This window comes from Chenopodium quinoa, unplaced genomic scaffold (genome assembly GCF_001683475.1).
Source record: "Chenopodium quinoa cultivar QQ74 unplaced genomic scaffold, ASM168347v1, whole genome shotgun sequence".
NCBI lineage: Eukaryota > Viridiplantae > Streptophyta > Magnoliopsida > Caryophyllales > Amaranthaceae > Chenopodium > Chenopodium quinoa.
The window spans coordinates 1,895,123-1,915,637 of NW_018742980.1; the positions used below are offsets into that span (position 1 = coordinate 1,895,123).

The window sequence follows — 20,515 nt, forward strand, 5'->3', positions numbered from 1 at the left end:
GGGTCATTCGGGTCGGGTCGGGTCATCGGGTATGGGTCAGGATTGCCAGGTATAAAATACACTTTAAACAAAACAGAATAATTAAATAAACATTTACAAAAACAAATTTGAACACATTGCCAGAAAACGAGTATAGTTTAATATGAGATTGAATAAGTATTAAAATCTATATGAACATATTTCAACATAAAAATGAACATATACTAAAAGTCAAATGAACATTTTCAATACGAGAATGAACAAATATAAATATTATTTAATTGAGCATTTTTTTAATATAATAACAAACAAGTATTAATAATTGAAACAAATATCTTTTAATATGAGAATGAACAAGTATAAAACTAAATGAATATATTTAGATATAAAATAAATATTGTATTAGATTGCAAATGAACAACTTTCAATATGAAAACGAACATATAATACAAAGAGAATGAACATGTATCAAATTTAGATAAAAAATATATTAATATGTAATTGATCATAAATGAACATGAATTCCATCTAAAATGATATGTTTTCCATCTAAAATGAATATTTAAAATAGAATAAAATTTACTAGCCAAGATTCGTCAAATAACATTTTTAGTAACAAAATAAGTAATATTAATTGATAATGGATGGTTCGATTTCATAAATCAAAATGATAATTTGTCTTTAATTTTAGTTATATAATTTGATTTTTTTTTTTGGCAATTATAATTTAAATATTAATCCTTCTACAAATGAACATAAAGTCCATCTAAAATGAACATTTACGATAGATTAATGTACTAGCCGGAATTCACCGATTAACAGTTTTAATAAAATATGTTATAATTATGGAAAATTCTTATAACATTTCAATTACTATTATAAAAATCACTTCCATTAAAAACTATGAGAAATCACAAACTCTAATTGAAATTTCTTATTAAATATGTGAAGAATTATACTCTAATGATAATCTATTAATATGAAAATGGTCATATACTAAAATATGAATGAACATTTACCAAAATGAAAATGAACATTCATAAATTTAAAAAAAAAAAGGTTCTATTACGAACTAAATTTACATTTCTATAATCCTATGAAATAGGTCAAATTGTCCATAAAATTAGGGCAATTGAACTCTATTTTTTATTTTTTTCCCCAATAATTTTATAAGCTAATAACACACACCACAAGTTAAGTCAACTTAAAACAGAGTAACATCATTCTACTATAATCATAAGAAATCATTGTTATGGTAAAAATTATAAGAAATCATGAATTAATAGTACTAAAATTTCATTTTATTGATGAATAAGGCAAATATAAAGTTAGGGTTTGAATTTTTTTTTCAAAAATAAACAAAATCAACTTACAATTTGATTATTGGTTGGGTCTTTTGTAGAAATTTTCTTTGTTTTCTCGATTTTGTGTCTTACATCTAATGTTTTAGACTTTTAGTGGAGATTTAAGAACATTTTGATTTTTTTCAAGACAAATTTGAAAGATTTGGTAGTTTAGGAGAGAGTGAAAAAATAGAAAGAGAAAGTAGGGATGTCAATCGGACGGGTTGGGGCAGATGTTGGCTTACACATCCCCATCCCCACCTAAAATTTTCATCCCCATCCTCGCGGCGGGTCCAAAATTCATCTCCACCCCACCCCACCCTCACTTGGATATCCACCTCCACCTAATCCCCACCCAAGACCCGCCTAATCGATCCCCGCTTCACATATACAATGCACAATCCTACATAATTAATATAGAATACAATTTTTTATTTTTATTTTTATTAAAAAATGTCAATATTACACATTTTTATTTTAAATATATAAGTGTATTACAAAGTATTATATTTACTATTTTATTTTACATAATTTTTATAAAATAGTATAAAAGTATATTATTTTGTTTTTAAAATTAAATAAATGTGGTTATGGGGTGGGGATGAGGAGGGTACGAAGTGGGGCGGTTGGGGCGGGGCAAATATGAAGTGGGGCAAGGCGGGGATGGGGCGGGTACAACCTAAAATCCACCCCCGCCCCATCACCCATGACGGGTATGGTTTTCATCCCCATCCCCAACCCCACCACCCTCCAAACCGAGAACCATCCCACCCCATTGGGGCGGGTATCCTACTTGACCCGCCCACTGATATCTCTAAGAGAAAGTGGTAAAATTATGAGGAGAGAGAAATTTTAAATGTTAGTAAAATTATGAGGGAAATAGATTGATAAGTGGAGAGAGAAAATGTGGGAAACTGATTTTTATTATTCAAGCTGTATAGTACAGAGGGAGTGTAGGTATTAATACGGTGTAGCTATCAATTGCACAAGGGAGAGAAGCTCAAAAGAACACAAACCAGAGCCCACAACAAGTTTCCGTCCTAAAATCAATTTGCAATATGAGGAGTAGCCCACTTAGCCTGTTCACTTCACCTTAAAAATTCAATAAAAATAATTTCAGTTTAGCAAAAATAAGTTTAACTTAGTAAAAATAAGTTCCGTTCATTAAAAATAATTTTAGTTTAGTAAAAATTAGTAGCTTTAAAGAAGAAATATAACAGAAAATCAGTAAAAATAATTTCAGTTCATCAAAAATAATTTTAGTTCAGTAAAATTAATTTCAGTTCAGTAAACATAATTTAAGTTCAGCAAAAATAATTACAATTCAGTAAAAATAATTTCAGTTCTGCAAAAATAAGAGAAAGTGAATGGGACCTTAGATTATAAACTAAAATCGCTTAACTTTTACTTTTTCAACATGGAACAAACCCTACTCACATCTGACCTAACACGTAATACAACCATAGCTATATTTTTAATCAAGAGCATGTACCGTTTGTGCACATAGACAAAAATATAGCCTTGATTATGCACAATCAAAATTCTCCACGTTGGCCTGTACGTCGTATTAGCTGAACCATTTTTGATTCATTAACTTGAAAGATGATGTGTTGTGTCATCGTTTTCATGTTTTAAACTTTTTTTACGGATTAAGATTAACTTTATATAACAAAAACTAGTGGTCTTTTTACTTGATACTTTGATTGCAGCAAAAGAAAAAAGGTCTTTAACATTGCTCAAACGTTCAACCTCTTAAAAGATTTCTAAACCAAATTTTTTATAACCTCCTTAAAAATTCCTCCTCCAACCACATGTACATCCACTTTAAATTCATGGAACTTTGTCTACTTTCTTACTTTTTCCTTAGAAAATTTTATTTACTCCTTATCTTTTTTTAGTGATTTTTGATTCAATAGATAATCGTTGGCATCACACGAACGTAAATAGAGTGGATTTTGAAAGATAATGAAGGATAAAGGAAAAAAAAATAAAAATAATTAGAGACATATGTTGAAGAAAACAACTAATCTCAAATTATAAAAATGCGTCACTCTTTACTCTTTCAATAATGTTAACAAGTTAAGATGAAATTGTATTTATAATGTGTACTATCTTAACGACCCGTTTGACTAGCGGTCAAATCATAGAAATGGTAATAAATTTGTAAGTAAACTTGTTAAAAAAAAATTTTAAAATTTTTTAAAAAAAAAAAAACATGTTCATCACCGTGGACTCATGGTAATGAAACTCTATCACCAAACAAGTAATTCTTTGTGAGTTTCCATTAATTACCCGTCAATATCACAGTGCAAATGGTAATGAAGAAAATGAGGATTTAAAGATGACTTCACATGGCATGCAACTTTTTTCACAAATTAACACACAAATTCATTGCTATTCCCATGAAATTTATATAATACACCAAGGTGTATCATAATTTATAACCAACTACCAAACGTGCCGTAAAAGTTATTTATGAACATTACTTCCTCTGCCTTTTAAAAAAAAATACTCCGTACTTATAATTATATCGATATAATTTAAATTAGTAATGTCACACCAAATTACAAACCAAAATATTACATAAAAATGTATCCCCCTATGACAATGCCATTCATACATGAAAGCGTAAGAAGCAATAGAAAGCAACACAAAGAACAAAGAACAAAGTCAAAGGCACAAAAAACAAAAACAAAAACTAACTAGAGCACAATTTCCAATCAACATCCCCACAAAATCTTCCTTGAAAAACCAAAAATTATACAGTATGATCCACACAAATTAGTATTTTTTTCATTATATTCTAAACTTTAAAAGAATTTACATCAGAAAAGTACCCAAAAAAACAGAGGATTAACCAGGGTTCTTATTAGTAGCACAAATTAACAAAGAAAATTCAGGTTTACCAAGCTTATTATCAGCCAATTTCTTCTCTTCTTCTTCTAACCAAAGCCTACTATCTAACCCACTTCTTGTTCTAAACATGATATAGCCACAACCACCTTTTATACTATTAGTAACATTATTACTATTATGCCCACCAACTGTTTGATCAAAATACCATCCATACACATCCCACATTACATCAACCAACAACCCATCCACAAATATCACCTGATTTCCTCTAAAGTTCCATTGTAATCTCTTAATCTTAACTACCCTTTTCTTATCAATATACACCGATAACACCGGGCTCCTTGGCCCGTCTTCGTCCGGACAACATTTGATCATAATCTCATGTTCATCTCCATTGTCATTGAATTTCGCCTTGGAGGATATTTGACTATTCCATTGCCCGTTGTAATGCTCGCATTGGGAGACCAATGCGAGCTTCGGAACAATCCATGTATCAATCAAACCTCTTACAAAAGGGTCATGATCCATGTCTCCAAGGACCAGTGCATACTGGAAATTCACCAAGAGGACGATGTAGAAACCTTTGATCGGCTCTGGCCCGGCCTCGAAATCTGCTGCTGAGAGATCCCAATGGACTGAAATGCTCAACTTCTTTTGATCATCTCTAAAATCTTCTATAAATTTTGTACCCTTTGTTTTGGGTAATTGATGAAACCCTTGTTGGTAATGATTCACCCTTGACATTTTTTCACTGATTTTGATGAAAAAACCTTGACAAATCATCTTACTACACCATGAAATTGTGACGAACAAACGTTTTTGGTTAGAAATCAGGGTTTTGTATGTACAGGTGACAACATTTTGGATTGAAGGTGATGATTTCGGTGAGATGTAAGACTTGTTTAATGGTCCTGAACAATATGAATCTGAAACTCTTACAGCATGTTCACTGTAACAAGTTGCTATGTTCCTCATTTTTTTATAAACAATAAAAAACAACCCAGAAAAATTAATCAAAAACCCAGAAAAAAGGTCAAATTAATTTCTGGGGTTCGAATGATCTTTTGTGAAATAGAGGAGAGAGAAATTGGAGGTTGAAGAGAAAGAGAATCAGGGTTTTGGGATTGAGTGAGTAAAGAAGAGGACAAACAAGGGTTAAGGAATTTTTCAATTGGGGGTTTTGTAATAGGAAGGTTTCATGATTTGGGTTTTATTTTTATATTTATTTTATTTATTAAAATTTTGATTCTTTGATTTCAAATTATGCTAAAAAGGAAGGATATCAATGGAGGAAAATGAAAGGAAAGCAAACCTTGCAATCTGACCAGCCCACTGCATTTAATAGAATTCAGTTACATCAAGAATTTTTATTCAAAAAAAATAATAATAAAATTATACAAACAGATGGAGTAAAAAGGGTCCATAAAATAAAAACTCTTTCACATTTTCGTTATTAATAGATTCATGTGCTAGCCTGCCTTAACTACTGAAATTAATACAGAGTATTATTCATAAGCTGACATGTAGCACAAATGTTTGATTTGAATCGGCAATGTTCTTTTTTAGGTATGTAAAGATGGCTTCGTACTATGTCGTACTCCATATGTGTTTTGTGTCAAGCTTGCGTGCTTTGAGTTGGTTAGGCTGGTCCATGACCCAACCAAGTAGCTATATACAATTTCATAGTTCATATATATCCATTCCAATGTATAATATTAATAAGTTATGATAAGAATTTTACGAATTATAGTAGAGATATATACAATATATAAAGAAAATAAATAAATTAGAAGATACTAACTATCAAGAGACATCTCCACATAGACTACTTCTATGCATAAAAGAGCCATAATGTTAATCCTACTTATTTAATCACTTGGTGGCTTGCAAATGTACAAGTTTAATCTACTACTAGTTCCCCTCAATACAAAATTCCAATTTTGACTTTTAGAGATATATGACTAGCTACAAATTTTATATTATTAAAACTATTAAGCAAATACGAAATATATTAAACTCATCTTCTATAAGTAATGGTTTTTAGATGAATCATCATCGCATCGACCGCAAGGTTGCACTTAGATACATGCATGTGTCCTATTCGTAATTAATTTAATATAAACTCATTTCTTGAATCATTTACTTATTTTTCACATATCTCCCAAAAGACCACCATATAGTCATTTACACAAAACAAAGGTCAAATACAATAGAAAACACCCAATATATTTATGTGTTCGATTTGCTTATTAATCTATTTATTGTTCCATATTTAACAAATACAATAGTCATCTAAATTTGAATTTCAGCTAGTAATTTAAACAAAAATGTACACGAAACAAGGAGGGTAGGTTGTTATTGTTAATCAAGAACTTTAATAAAATAAAGAGTGCTCCCCCCCCCCCCCCCCCCAAAAAAAAAAAAAAAGGTTTGACTTGATCAAATAGAAAAAGAGCTTAGGACAATATTATGTCATTTTATTAGTCCAACGTATTATAACTCCATCACTTCCACATATTCAACTAACAGAATTAATAATTTCAACTTTTAATAAAAAAAATGAAAAAAAAAAAATAAAAACCCAGAAATGTACAAGAACTAGTCAATACAAACAGCTTTAAGAGGTTTTTTTAAACGAAAAGTTAGTGATTGGCATGTTTCTAGACTGTTATTTAAAAAATGGGGCTAAAGCAGCCATTTATCACTAAAAAGGGGAAAAAATAAACATAAAAATATAAAAAAAAAAAAAAAAAAAAAAAAAAAAAAAAAAAAAAAAAAAAAATTACAGTAGTGTATAACGGCCTGATAAGAGAAATAGGTAAGCTGTCAAGTGATGATCATGAATACATGAAAGTGCGAGTTTGGACCCCTTTTAAACTGTCCTTTCATTCAATAGTGATTGGGTCAGCCGTAAGTTCATACATAGCTACGGCACATTAAAATGAGGAATTCTCTACCTATAATAATTTGAATCATAAATGACTTTAATAACACGGTGTTGGTATTATATTGTGTTTAGATGGTGTCGTCTGAATACCAACGTCGAATATATCGATACTAACAAAACATTTTGCATTCGTTGGTACAAGTGAACAAGTATTTTGGTATCGTGATGATACCATTTGAAGTTGATAGGCATGTCACGAGCCTAACAAAAATAATACCTAATTCGATCTACTAACTATGTAGTCGGGCAAGAAAAGGTCGAATCCCAAGAGACTAACTGATTTAAACTAATCAAATTGACTTGAATTAAAGATAAGCAAGTAACCAAACAAATCTATGAAATTATACTAAAGTAGATTCTATCAATGAAATAATCAGGTATAAATCAAGAATTAAAGACATCTAGGAATAAGTATTCCCACTAATACAAATCAATGCACTAAAACAATCCATCTTCCCTCAATTAGATTAATAAACATTCTACAGGACGAATGCTTCCTATAACAATACCAAGAGTTTCTTTCGACCAACAAGTGGCTTCTCTAACACGCAATCATACCTATTCTCATGGAATCATACATATTAAAGACATTGATTTGAGGACGGCATCCTATAAGTCATAGCAAGAACAATTAGCTATTCTCATACATAAAGGTTCTTACTTTTAATTAGGGTTCTAAAATCAATTAAGAATCAACTCTCATTGCAAACCTAATCACATTCAATAACACTATTTCTAGTTGTTCATTGATAATAAAACCAACCCTAACAAAGAAGAATTATTAATTAATAAAATTGGGAATCGAGAAACAATTAACACATCAATCCATATTAGGGTTCAACCTAACCCTAGATTATAAAACTACTCACACATGATAATTAAATAAATAAAATAAACAATAAGAGAAAACATAATAACAATAATATAATAAAGTAAAGGAAAGAAAATACTTGAATTGAATTAATGGAAGCTTGAATAAATTCTTCAATGGAATAAGGCTTGAATAATAAAAGAGAGAATAAAACAACGAATAATGTAAAACTAAATATAACGAATATCAGAAGTCTCCTTATTGATCTTCTTATCAACCTATTTATATCCTAGTACAAAACTAGGAAATTCTATCTTATTAGGACACCAAATGCTTAACCAAAAGGACGGCCACAAGCGGGTTGTGGCAGGAGCTATTTGCCACAGGCAAGTTGTGCAGTAGGTTGCCACGCCTCCCATTACACACTAAACGCTTCCTCTAGCAAATCGAACCACGATCAAGGCAAAGATCTAGCAAACCGAGCCATTTTCCTACAAAAACAAAAGAAAACATACCGAGGAGAGTAATATGGAAACAGGAAAAATAATAGCTCTAGAAGATTAGGAGAATGGAGAAAACACAATAAATCATGACCAAATATAACATATAAATCATCTATAATATCGTGTTATCAAAAGTATAATTTAATACCAACGCGTATTATTAAATTATTATAGCTAGAGAATTCCTTCATTAAAATGTTGTTTAGGCAATAATTTTCTAAAAATTTGTATTACAAACATAGAGCGAGATATTGTTATTATTACGATATTGAAATGGAAACTATGCTAATTTTAATGGGATGAAAAAAAGAGTAGTTATTATTATTATTATTATTATTATTATTATTATTATTATTATTATTATTATTATTATTATTATTATTATTATTATTATTATCTCAAAAAACAAACAAATTTATACAACCTACAATAAATTAGTGGGAAGCTGAGAAACAATCTGGGCCCCCACTCCTTTAGTTATAGCAAAGCCTACCCTAGTGAAGATATGAGCTGCAGCACGAGCCCCAATGTCTTGCGTCGTCGAGAACCTCTGAACCCGTTTCAGCAACACAACAGCCTCCTTCTCTAATTCCCTAAGCGAAGAAAAGGAAAAGGGAATGAAACCATATCCAATCAACCGACAACTAGCTTCATATTTCACCCGCTTCCGATGAGCCGCATCAACCACAACCCGTCCAGGAACAAAGTCAGATAGGCCTGTCTGTGTCAAAGGAGAAGATCCTGTTAAGTCCACACATACATCGTGACCACGATCCCATGAATAAAGTAACACATCAGCAGGTCTGAGGGCCCCGTCATTCCCTCCAGACAACCCTATGTCAACCTCCTTTCTTGCTGAAATCCCAGATCTGTAACAGATATCAACAAGGGTATCCCGGACAACATTATGCCGATGTTTAATACCCACAATACCAGCACACGACACCGCGTGATCACCAAAAATATCCCCAGTAAAAACCCGAGAGCAAGCAGAGCACGACGTCGAGACAGAGAACAATGAAACACCTAAGCGGTAGCACAACACACATCGGTAAGTCTTTGCGTTCATCGTCTGACCCAAGCCCGAGATAGGAACCGCCCGAAGCCAAGCGTAGGTGTGATCTCCCTGCTGCGATTTCCACAAAGCTGATTGACGGGGAGATAAAGAGAAGGTGGATTCTGCAGAATCGGTAACCTTTGTGAAATATATATCTGCCAATTTCTTCTTGATTTTAGGGGCAGCGACCTCACTAGGATTACTTAAAATGTCAGACTCCGCCGTTCTATTGAACAAGCCCAACGCATCCTCAAATGCTCGACCAAGGCCCACAACACCAGTATGCCGTAGAAGCTGTGTTTGCAACCCAGCAGACTGTAACCGCGAAACAAGAAAAGCATAATGACGAAAATCACCTGCGGAATAAACACCTAGTCCGCCATACGCAAAAGGTAAGGTGGCAAGCTGCCATTGCCAATTGCCAAACCCAGGCCCTGAAGTAGCAACGATACGCTCCAAGGAAGATCGAAGTGCCTCGTCGAAAGTGCGCTGAGCCACCTCAAAAGTACTAGGGGGACAAGTATGCAAAGCAAAGTAGAGTTTAGAAACTCCAGTACAAGCCCTAAGCAACAAACTCGCACTAAGGATCATCAAGCTTAGCAACCCCATCCATAAGCGCAATGGTCTTTGTCACCCTCTGCATCACAAGGTCACCTCCAAAACCGGAATCAGAACTAGCGGGACCACCAAGCAACTTAACACCACGCAAGGGTCGAGCAATATTAGGTGGAAAGACACCCACAAGCTTGCTTCGAGGGTATTCTGTAGACAAAAAACTTCAGTTTTTTTGACGTTAAGATGTAACCCAAAACGAGGCCCGTCCTCCATAATCAACTGCAAAACCTTCCCCACCACCAACGTGTCACCAATAACAGTACCGTCATCCAAATACCAAGCCTGAAGACATACATCAAAAGTGTCTCGGATTTTACACACTAGGCGCGTAAAACCAAAGCAAAAAGCAGGGGACCAAAGGGATCACCCTGCTGCACCCCCTGAGACGACCATAAGGTGTGGTCCCCGTAATACAATCTAGCTGGATTAGAGTAGCAGAATTCAACCCATCGCGAAAGGCCTGGACAATGACGACGAACTTCACGTAACATGACCGCACGATCAACTAGATTAAAGGCATTTTGAAAATCCACCAATAACATAGAAAGACCCACATCGGAACCACGATCCTCAATCAACCGATTCACAGCATGTAGAATCGCCTCACCTCCCGAAGAAACTCCAACACCAAATTGGAGACCATCAAAGTAGCTTTCTAAGGACCGACCAACCATAACAACACCGACCTTCGAAACCAGACGCCGCCAAACAGTACCCACAGCTATAGGAGGAATACCACCACTAGGCTTGACAAGTGGTGTAAGAGGATCACTAGCAATATACTCTCCTAGCTCCATAGGACACTTACCAGCTAGAAAGAGATTAACCACCCCAGAAATAGAATCAACTAACTCATCTGATACAGCCACAGCAGCACCGCTCAAGCAATCCATAAGGTGATGAGCACGTAACCCGTCCCTACCACATGATGTGCCACGTGGAAAGCTCTTAATCCGATCCAAAACAACATCAGAAGTAGTAACGAGATGAAGGCCATCAACAGGTATATCAGGCAAGGATGGAGCTGGAGAAATAGGGTGTTTAGACTGTAAATCCGCGAGAGTAGCATCATTATAAGGAGCAACGCCTGAAGAAGAAAGAACTCGGACTGTAGCAATGTAATGGCCGTCACAAATCTTCCTACGACATTGCTTGATATTACGCTCCTCCAAATCAAGGTCCTCATCACCAACCACCGACAAAGTGGGAGAATCCTCTGCCAAAGTATCCCTCACAAGCTGCAAATTAACACCTGGTGCACTCCAAGAACAAATAGCACGTGAAATACTCTCTTCTTGATGCCGACGTTTTACCGAAGACCTAGACTCGGAGCTACTTCGCGGGCGAAAGGTTTTAAGGGTGCAAAGAGGTAACACCAACAAAGAGACCCAACTAGAAATGTCATCAGGCCTAGAGATTACCTTATCAAGGGCACCTTTCAGAACCCGAGAAAACCCCAAACGACACTTGGGAGGTATAGATTTCACAGTACGAAACCCCTTGGAGAACAAACAATCAAGGAGAGCCACATCAAAACCACAATGTTGATCTTGAACCAAACCACCTATGCGCCCAAGCTGAGAAGAGGGAGCTTGCGGCTTGGAGAAACCATGAAGCACAAAACGAACAATACCATCTCCTTCATCCGGGGGTGACACAATCTCACTCGGACTATGACGACACTTAGTTCGATGCGTATGCGTTTTGTAGCAAACCCCACATAACCAAATTCCCATACGTGAAAAAGTAACTTCAGCCTCAGTATAAACGGCCAAATTAGAAGTAAGAGAATGTCGTGTGATATCCCGCGCACCAATACAGAAATGACGATCACAAAGATGCTTGATAAGAGAACTTTTAGTAAGACCATTGCCACTTCCATCTTGACAACCACTAAGACCCACAAAGGGGCAATGAAACTTCACCCGAACAGCCGGCATAGCTACACACGTGAAAACAAGCTACCACCACACAAAACCAGAATACTAGCTAAAAACCAGAACGACTAGCCAAAAACCGAACCAAAACTGAACCTTAACGACCACCAAAACGCCCAGCAACTTCCTCAATTATGCCCGAAAACTGACCAAAACCATCTGAAACTAGAAACTCCCACCGGAATCTTCTGCAAATAGCCTGAAACCAGCCCTTAAACCGCTTGCAAAACAGCCTTAAAACTCCTGCGAACAACCTGCGAACAGGATAACAAAAGATGCCTCAATTACGCACCAATTACGCCGGAATTTCACCTAGAAACCTCCCTGAATTTTTCCCAGAAACCTCCTTAAAAATTCGCGTAACTGCGATCCCAACATCACGCCGGAGAAAGACGATGAAATTACACCAAATGAATCCCGAAATTGCACCAAAAATACGATGAAACTGCCGAAAAACAGACCTTGGAAGCCGGCCGCCACACTTGACCAGAACGGAGAGAGACCAATGCCGGATAGAGCCAGAAAATACCGTTGAAACCCACCCTGCCGCCCAGCCCTAATCACCCCTAAACGGGAGTTTATTATTATTATTATTATTATTATTATTAACAAAAACCTATAAAGTCAATCGATTTACAAGAAATTAGTGGGGATCCGAGATACAATCTAGGTCCCCACTCCTCTAGCTATAGCGAACCAGATCCTGCTGAAAATGTGAGCAGTTGCATGAGCACCTATATCCCGAGTCTGTGCGAACGCCTAAACCCGCTTCAGCAACGCAACATCATCCTTCTTTAATTCCCCAATGATGAAAAGGAGAAGGGAAGAAAACCACAACCAATAGCCCTGCAATGCGCCCCATACTTGTCCCGCTTCCGTTGAGCAGCAACCAACACAACACCACCAGGGACAAAGTCAGACAACCTTGATTGTGTTAAAGGAGAAGACCTCGTCAAGTCAACATACACATCAAGACCTCTATCCCAAGAATAAAGCAACACATCTACAGGTCGAAGAGCCCCATCGTTTCCTCTAGTCAACCCAACGTTAACCTCCTTTCGAGCACAAATCCCGGACCGAAAACAAATATCAACAAGGGTATCGCGAACAACATTATGTCGATGTTAATACCCACCATACCAGCACAGGACATTGCATGATCCCCAAATATATCCCCATCGAAAACCCTTGAGCAAGTGGAACACGGTGCTGAAACGGAGAACAAAGGAACACCCAAGCTGTAGCAAAGAACAGAACGGTAAGCCTTACCAATTCATAGTCCGCAACAAGGCAGAAGGAGAAGAAGGATGATATTCCTTCTAGAGATGCTCCTGATGCTGCGGACACTTCTGGCCGCAACTGGCAACAACAACAATGATTTTGCTAATTCCTTGTTGAACACTGCCTCTTGTGATACTCCGCCTATTGCTAGCATCGACAGCCTGTCTGAGCCTATGCATGTTGACGTTTCCTTTAGGCTCGAGCCGCAACGTTCTATTTCTATTAGGCATGTTCTTCCCTCACTTAGGGAGACTTATATTCCTACCACCTTCTACTTATACCGAGCATGTTCTGCTCGAAACTCCTTTTTTTGCTGATATTACTACTTCGATTCCTGGGGCCACCTTTACATTTTCTGATACTACCGTGACTCGCATCCCCCTTTATCAGCTTTGCCCGACTACTTCTAGGTATCAAGACCGTTTGCGCAGTCGCCACCGTGGTGGGCACACACCCATAACTTCTTACAAGGGGGTTCCCACTTTTGTTTATTGATTTTGAACCCATTTCTCCCCTTCATGAGCCATCTCCGAAAAGGGCCCGGATTCTTACTATGGATGAATTATTCGCATCAGCCTCTAGTCAATATGGGTCTGTTCTTGCAGATAAACTTTCAAGGTGGAGTTGCCCTTGCCACCAACGATCTTAATCGATGTGGACCAGTATTTTGGCGAAGCTTATGTCCACCCTATTTCAGTTTCTTCTAGGTCTACGGGTGGAACTTTAAGGGAAGCTGGCCCCCTTAATTTTTTAGAAGTTCACATTGATCCTTCTTTGAGGCCTGTGTTGTGTCCCTCTAGGGTGGTTGATGAACCTTTTCGCCTCTTGATGAACATCAAGGCTGACGAGTCCATCTTTCTTAATGACCCCCTTTAGGGAGGCACCCTTGGGTTCAGGTTTACCCAAGGTGTTAGTGTGAGGACGGTAGCCCGTCGTTGGGGATCCCATTTCCTCTATGCCCTTGGCCTTTTAATAGCCTAGGACTTTTCACCTTTTAGGGTTTGTTAGGATTTGCATTCTTGACTATTTGGGGGACCTTGAACTTGAATTGAGTCTATCATTACTCTTATTTAGTAGAAACCAATAGAGAGTCGCCAATGAGTTTTTAAGAAAACCAATAAACCTCGTTCATGCCTTTCTCCAAAGTAGAGTTCAAGAGATATTTACCACGATTCAAAAGTTTACCCATGCCCAAATTGGTCTACTAGTACCAGAAATGAGTTTGGGAGCGAGGGTACTACTACTAATATAACGTTCCTTTTTGAGGGGAATAGTCATCCTAGCCCTAGTGTGGCCTCTACTAGCTCTTCCTTTTTCATAATTTCATCGCCAAACAATATACGCAACGTGATACCTATAACTAAGTTAGTTGATTTTATTTACACGCGTCAATCACAAAAGAATTACATTACAACGAATGTCATTATTCTTATTTAATTCAAATTCGTGAAAGAACAAAAAAAAAAAACAAGATTCGCCTTGGCTTAAGTGATAAAACAATCAATTAATTTATTCAATTCTAGTCTTGTTTAACGAAAGAATACTATGTCAATTTGATTAATTAAGGGTTTATTTTAATGTGATCAAGCAACACTAATGAGTCGATTTAGGAGATTTAAGACAAGAAAGGTAAATTGATTTATCTAAGCACTTGGAAATTACCACTTTTACTTACAGAACTTCGTTTAGAAAGAAAATGGACACCTTCTTGATCAGGAACCTCCATCGTAAGAACAAAGTAATTAAAGGGTGAGTGTTGAGGACAAAAAGGGGTTTGATTATTGCATAAATTCACAAAGTGTTACTGCTAACTTTCTGGCTACTTTTCAGTGTCTTTAGAGCTCATATTGAACCTCTATTTACAGGGAATGGTTGAGGTTAGGCGCGCAACTCTAGAAGTTGCACGTGGCTTCCGCGCGCAAGTAAAGTAGTTGGGCTGCTCAGGTCAGCGTGACTTCTAATCTTGTGCGTGGCTGTATGGTAAGATTCGATTCAGTATCTTTTTGAAATTCTAAATCTTATAAGTTGTGTGCAGCTACCGAGCATGACTTCATGAGTTGCACATGGATTTTCCTACAGCAGCCCTAGATTTTAACCTAAGCGCTCTAAATCCGTCCAAAATTAGGTTTAATTCTTTGATTAGGCCTAATTTCTGATTGGGCTTAGTTAGTATTAATGAGCTTTAGTTCATTTCATTTGGGTCAAGCTAGTTAGTTTTATGTGTTTAGGCTTCAATCAGTAGTCCATTAGCATTCCTTACTCCAATCAAGCACAACGATGGAATTATTTATCGTCATAGCACTTCCGGTCGGGACAGGGAACCAAAAGTAGATGTCTACAGTTAACCCCCACTTTGATCGAGTCTAGAATAGATGATGATCAAAGTAGTCTAGGAAATAAATCCGAGACTCATTCTGTGAAGTTCCTTAGAGATAAGGAATCATTCAGTGGCGTTGAGAATGTTGGAACTATCCCTAGTTCGGTAAATGTTCAAGACAAGTAGCTACTAAGGCCAAAAAAGACATTTTTTGAACTTAGTACACTAAAGAGTCTAGATTGACCCTTTGTAGGTAAAGAACAATTTTACAAGTAAAGGATTTCCTAGTTGATGTCAGGTTATGAAAAGGTATCGGGTTTAAAAAGATTAAAAGAAGATGATACCCTCTCAATATGGCATCGGCGGTCTAAAGTCCCTCGATATGTCATTAAAACTTAAGTCCATGATTTTAACAAAAGAAAAGATTTTAAATAGGGGTGTTTCGGCATTCGTAGCCTAACACTTAAATAAAAGGTTGACTTGCGCTGCCAAAACAAAGATTCGATGTCCACAATATTGAAATACATGTCTCAAGACTAGAGGCATATATCCAAATCAAGTGAGAGGGATGAAAATCAGCAACTCTCTCAGCAGTTTTGTCCACAAGATGAAAACACGCGTCTCAAGACTAAGGGCACGTGTCTAAATGGGGTGCAGCTTTAATTAGGCCTCTCTTTATACAGGAGGTGGACAGACACCCTAAATGTCCGATGAAGTAAGATCGTTTTCAAGTTGACTGTATTTGCATATTTCCCAACGGGGGTAGAAATTTCCCCGATGGTCGGCGCGCTTTGTCGACTCGTTAAGCTAACACCTAAAATAAAAGGTTCTACCTTTTTTGACGAGAGGCTGATCACGTTGCTAGTGCAATTTTACGCAGCACCTACGCCTTACAATTTTACGTTGTATGTACGCCATACAATTTTACGCCATATGTTACGGGGTATTTTTGTTAAGTAACAACAAAAATACTAAAACGTGGCATTTCTTAAAAAGCAGTACAGGAAAAATTCCAAACTGTCTATGAGATCTTTTAATTAAAGAACCACTACGTGATATTTTTTCCGTCTTCTTCGAGAAAATATCCAAGATGTATGCTTGGGAAGGCACAAAGCACGGTGTGCATGCAGGATGATGCAAAAAAACTATCAAAGAAAAAAAAATACAACATGTAAAGCAATAAAAGAATTTTGAAAATTCGCGCGTTATTACGTCTAACAATGCACGAAACTGTTAGAAAAAATTCAAAGCGGATCAAAATCCATATGCCAGTTTTTTAAGTGACCAGTATTCGCGCGCAACACAAAGTCGTGCTGACCTGATGCACACAAGATCCAGAGTTGTGCTTGGCTGCCACACGCAACTTTCATAGTTGCGCGCGACATTTAAATCAGTAAAAAAAAGAAGCGAAAAGCGCGATCTGCAACTCACTTCTCTTTCGCCATTTTTTACCATTTTCGACCTTTTCTCTCTCTACAAAGCTCAGCTTTTGCCTCCATTTGAAGCTAAAGAAAGTAAATATTGCCTCCAATTCCATTTTGCCATAATCCAATGTAAGTGTTCTTTGTTTTTTTACCGAATTTTGGTCAAAATTGAAGCATTTTGAACCGAAGAACCCTAATTTCAAATTTTGGGTTTTACTGATTCAGTCCATAATTTTTGAAATTGTTTGTTCCATGTTATTATGCTAAGTTTAAGGAGTGTTTTACAACAAATTTCATTAAAAATGGTTAAGTATTGAACCTCGTATGAGCATGTCTTGGTTTATGTTCGTTTTCGCACTTTCCTCTTGATTTTTTTTAAGTACGAATTGTTGTTCTTGCTTTCTCATTTGGTTTCACTTGTCGATTATGAGATGAATTATAGTGTTATGACTACAATTATTCTCATGAATCATGTTTTAAAAATTTTGAGTTCAAGAAAATGCACGAGATGTGTGATTTTTGATTTTTTTTTTTTAATTTTTACCAGTTTTCTAGTTACATAATAATCGTTTGATAGATAATAATTATGTTTGTTTGATTATTATTCATCCATAAACTATTAATTTCTAAGATCCTTAAAAAAGAGTCTTTAGAACGATTAATTGAACTGCTATAGGTTGGCTTTATGGGTGTTCGAGCCCCCATTTACTGAGTTCAATTGCAAGTGTCGTAGCCCCCAAGTTTTGGGTGGCATTCGACTTAGTGTTTTGGTCCTTTTGCAGCCGTTATGCTGTCAAAATTGGTCCAAACATTATCCTTATATTTCTTTTTTGTAATACTTTAGGATTTAGAAAACATATTCAATCGTGTAATTTTTGAAATTCCATCGATTGATTGTTTGTAGCATGGATTCTCCTCCGTTTGTGGATTCCAAGGACATCTTAGAGGGACCAGTTCCTGACGAGGCGGTTCGCCCTCGGAAGAGAGTGGCATGCGCTCGTGAGGAAGGGTGAAAGCGGCGTGTTGGTGCTAAGCAACGTCGTCACGAGGAATTGGTTTGGGAGGCTCCTCCCAACTGGCCTGTGATCCATAGGTCCTTAAATGGGAGCCGGATCACCATGTCTTGATTCGGGGTTGGTGCGGCATAGTGAGTGTCTCGTGTTTATTTTGTTTTATTTTTATTTTATTGTTTCTTTTCAGGCCCGTCATAATCGAGTTTTCTTTCTTCTCTCGTCTCCTAATTTTTTAGAGTGAGCCTAGCATGCGCTTGTATGGTTCTGGCGATTTGAGAGGTCGGTTTAACTCTCTACCCGAGGTGGTGAAGGAGGTAATTGAGCTTTCAGGGGTCAGTCCCCAATTGTTAGCTCTCCGAGGTCTATCGAGTCAGTCTACATCAATGGCTTTCCTCCGCGGGCTATTAGAGTTTTGGTGGGATTCCACCAACAGTTTTCACTTTCCGTGGGGAGAGATGACAGTTACCCCTTACGACTTCTCCATGATCACGTGTTTTCCTTTTGGAGGTGATCCTGTAGTTTTTGAGAATGTAAAGGAGTCAGACAAGAGACTGTGTGATCTTGTAGGGGATTGTCTTGCGGCGGCCCTAAATGTGTATGCGCAGTCTTATCCTTACTCGTTTCTTGCCGACGCGTTGTTGGCTGATGAGGTGGATCGATAGTGTACTCCTGAGCAACTGGCTCGGATATACATTGCCCACAATATTTCCATAACTGTTTTTAATGATCGAGGAGAACATTTCGCTGTCGAGTTACTCATGTGCCTTAGTGAGTTAGCGCATGTGGGTAACCTGAATTGAGAGAAGGTGTCGTATGGTCGCATGCTTACTGCTACAAGCAAGGCAACGTGGGTACGTGTTTTTTTTCTTTTTGTGTTTTATCTTTTCCATCAATTCTCAAGCTAATCTCATTTGTTAATTTTCTTTGCTTCTTTAGGCCTGGAGGTATTCGTACCTACCATTTCTAGCCCCTTGGATGCTTGGGCCGACTAGTTCCCCTATTGGCCACCGTTTGGTCAAAATAGGATAGAGACAAGCTACTACAGCCAGCGATTTTTGCCAGAGGATTATCTTTGCAACTCGTGCGTTGGTGAGTACAGGTTTGCAACTTATATTCATATTACTATTATTTTTTGGTCATTTGTTTACATAATGATGTATTTTGCAGGTCGACCTTCGCCCATGGGGTTTAGTCATGGGGGTCCCAGTGGCTGTCCAGGCCGACAGCAATTGTCGCCGTTTCTCGGCGCTTTATCAGGGACTCTCCGTGAGTTACCAAACAGACACGTGGTTTTTAGGCGAGCGCGTTGTCTGGCAGTGTTCGTCCGAGGAGCCTTTGGTTCCTGCGGATCCTCCAATCCGGATGCTGCGCCCGGACCTGCTTTCTACCGAGGACCATGCTCAGGTGATCCTTGGTTATCTTGCAGAGCAATTGGTGCTACCTAGGGCTTCTTACCAGGCTTTTGTTGCATCCAGGCTGACTCCTTTTCCAGCTTTTGTGCTGGTTCATCTCTTTTTTCTTTTGACGTTCGGACATTGACCTTGTTTTGTTTTTTGTTTCTCGTAGAGGGTCGTGTTGGGTGGTTAGGTGCCTCATGTGGCGAAGATTGAAAGGATTGGTGTCCTTCGAACAAGTGTGTTATTCCGATAGAGGGTTCAGAATTAATTACGGAGTTAATTATTCAGTGAAGTCGAGTGATCGGAAAGTTGGGCTAGAGGTCATCTTCAATTAGTGAGATTAATTATATTAATCTCACAGCTTTCTTTCTACTGTACCCAACAGGTGACACCCAAGTATGCAACCAAACTAAGGTGACAAATTAAGCCGAAGGCCTTAATACGTCAAAACAAGAGGATTCGTACTCTGACGTCGGTTTTCGAGCTAGAGCGTAAAAGCCGAACGTCGAACGCCGAGTTAAATTCTAGGAGTTTACGAGACATGCAAATAAGTCGAACAACAAATATCAAGACAACATACGAAGCCTTAGCCTCGCATAGCCTTAGCCATGTGAGGGCTAAGCTAGTATGGCTAGCAAGCATGCTATCATGTGTAGCGCTTGGCCGTAAGCCTAGCAGGAGCATACGCGTGCTTGCTGGGCGAGCGTGCCATGGCTCGCAAGCTAGCAGTGCTAGCAAGGCTGGCTGCCAGCAAGTGCTGGGCCTCGCTAACAGCTGCTAGCACTTGCCCGCATGGCCTGGTAGCAAGCACGTAGCAGTCCGCTAGCAAGCGAGGCTTGCTGGTGCTTGCGAGCAAAGCCTATGGGCATGCGGCATAATAGCCGAGCAGCGCACAAGCAGCCTAGCTACACGCGTGGGCTTGCGGTGTGGATGGGAAGCCCAAGCCAAGTCAAGGAGCCCTTGACCAGCCATACCTTGGTGGCCAAGGGTGTTAACCGGTCATAGGCTATTGTGATTGGTGGGTTTGGTGACTTG

At 37.7% G+C, this 20,515-nt stretch overlaps 1 protein-coding gene across 1 annotated transcript; it reads right to left on the reverse strand.

The window, feature by feature from the left end:
• Window positions 1–4,175: 4,175 nt before the first annotated feature.
• LOC110729425 lies at window positions 4,176–5,153 on the reverse strand. Its single transcript, XM_021909163.1, has one exon. It carries the CDS (start codon window positions 5,151–5,153, stop codon window positions 4,176–4,178), a length of 978 nt encoding a protein of 325 aa, XP_021764855.1.
• Window positions 5,154–20,515: the final 15,362 nt, after the last annotated feature.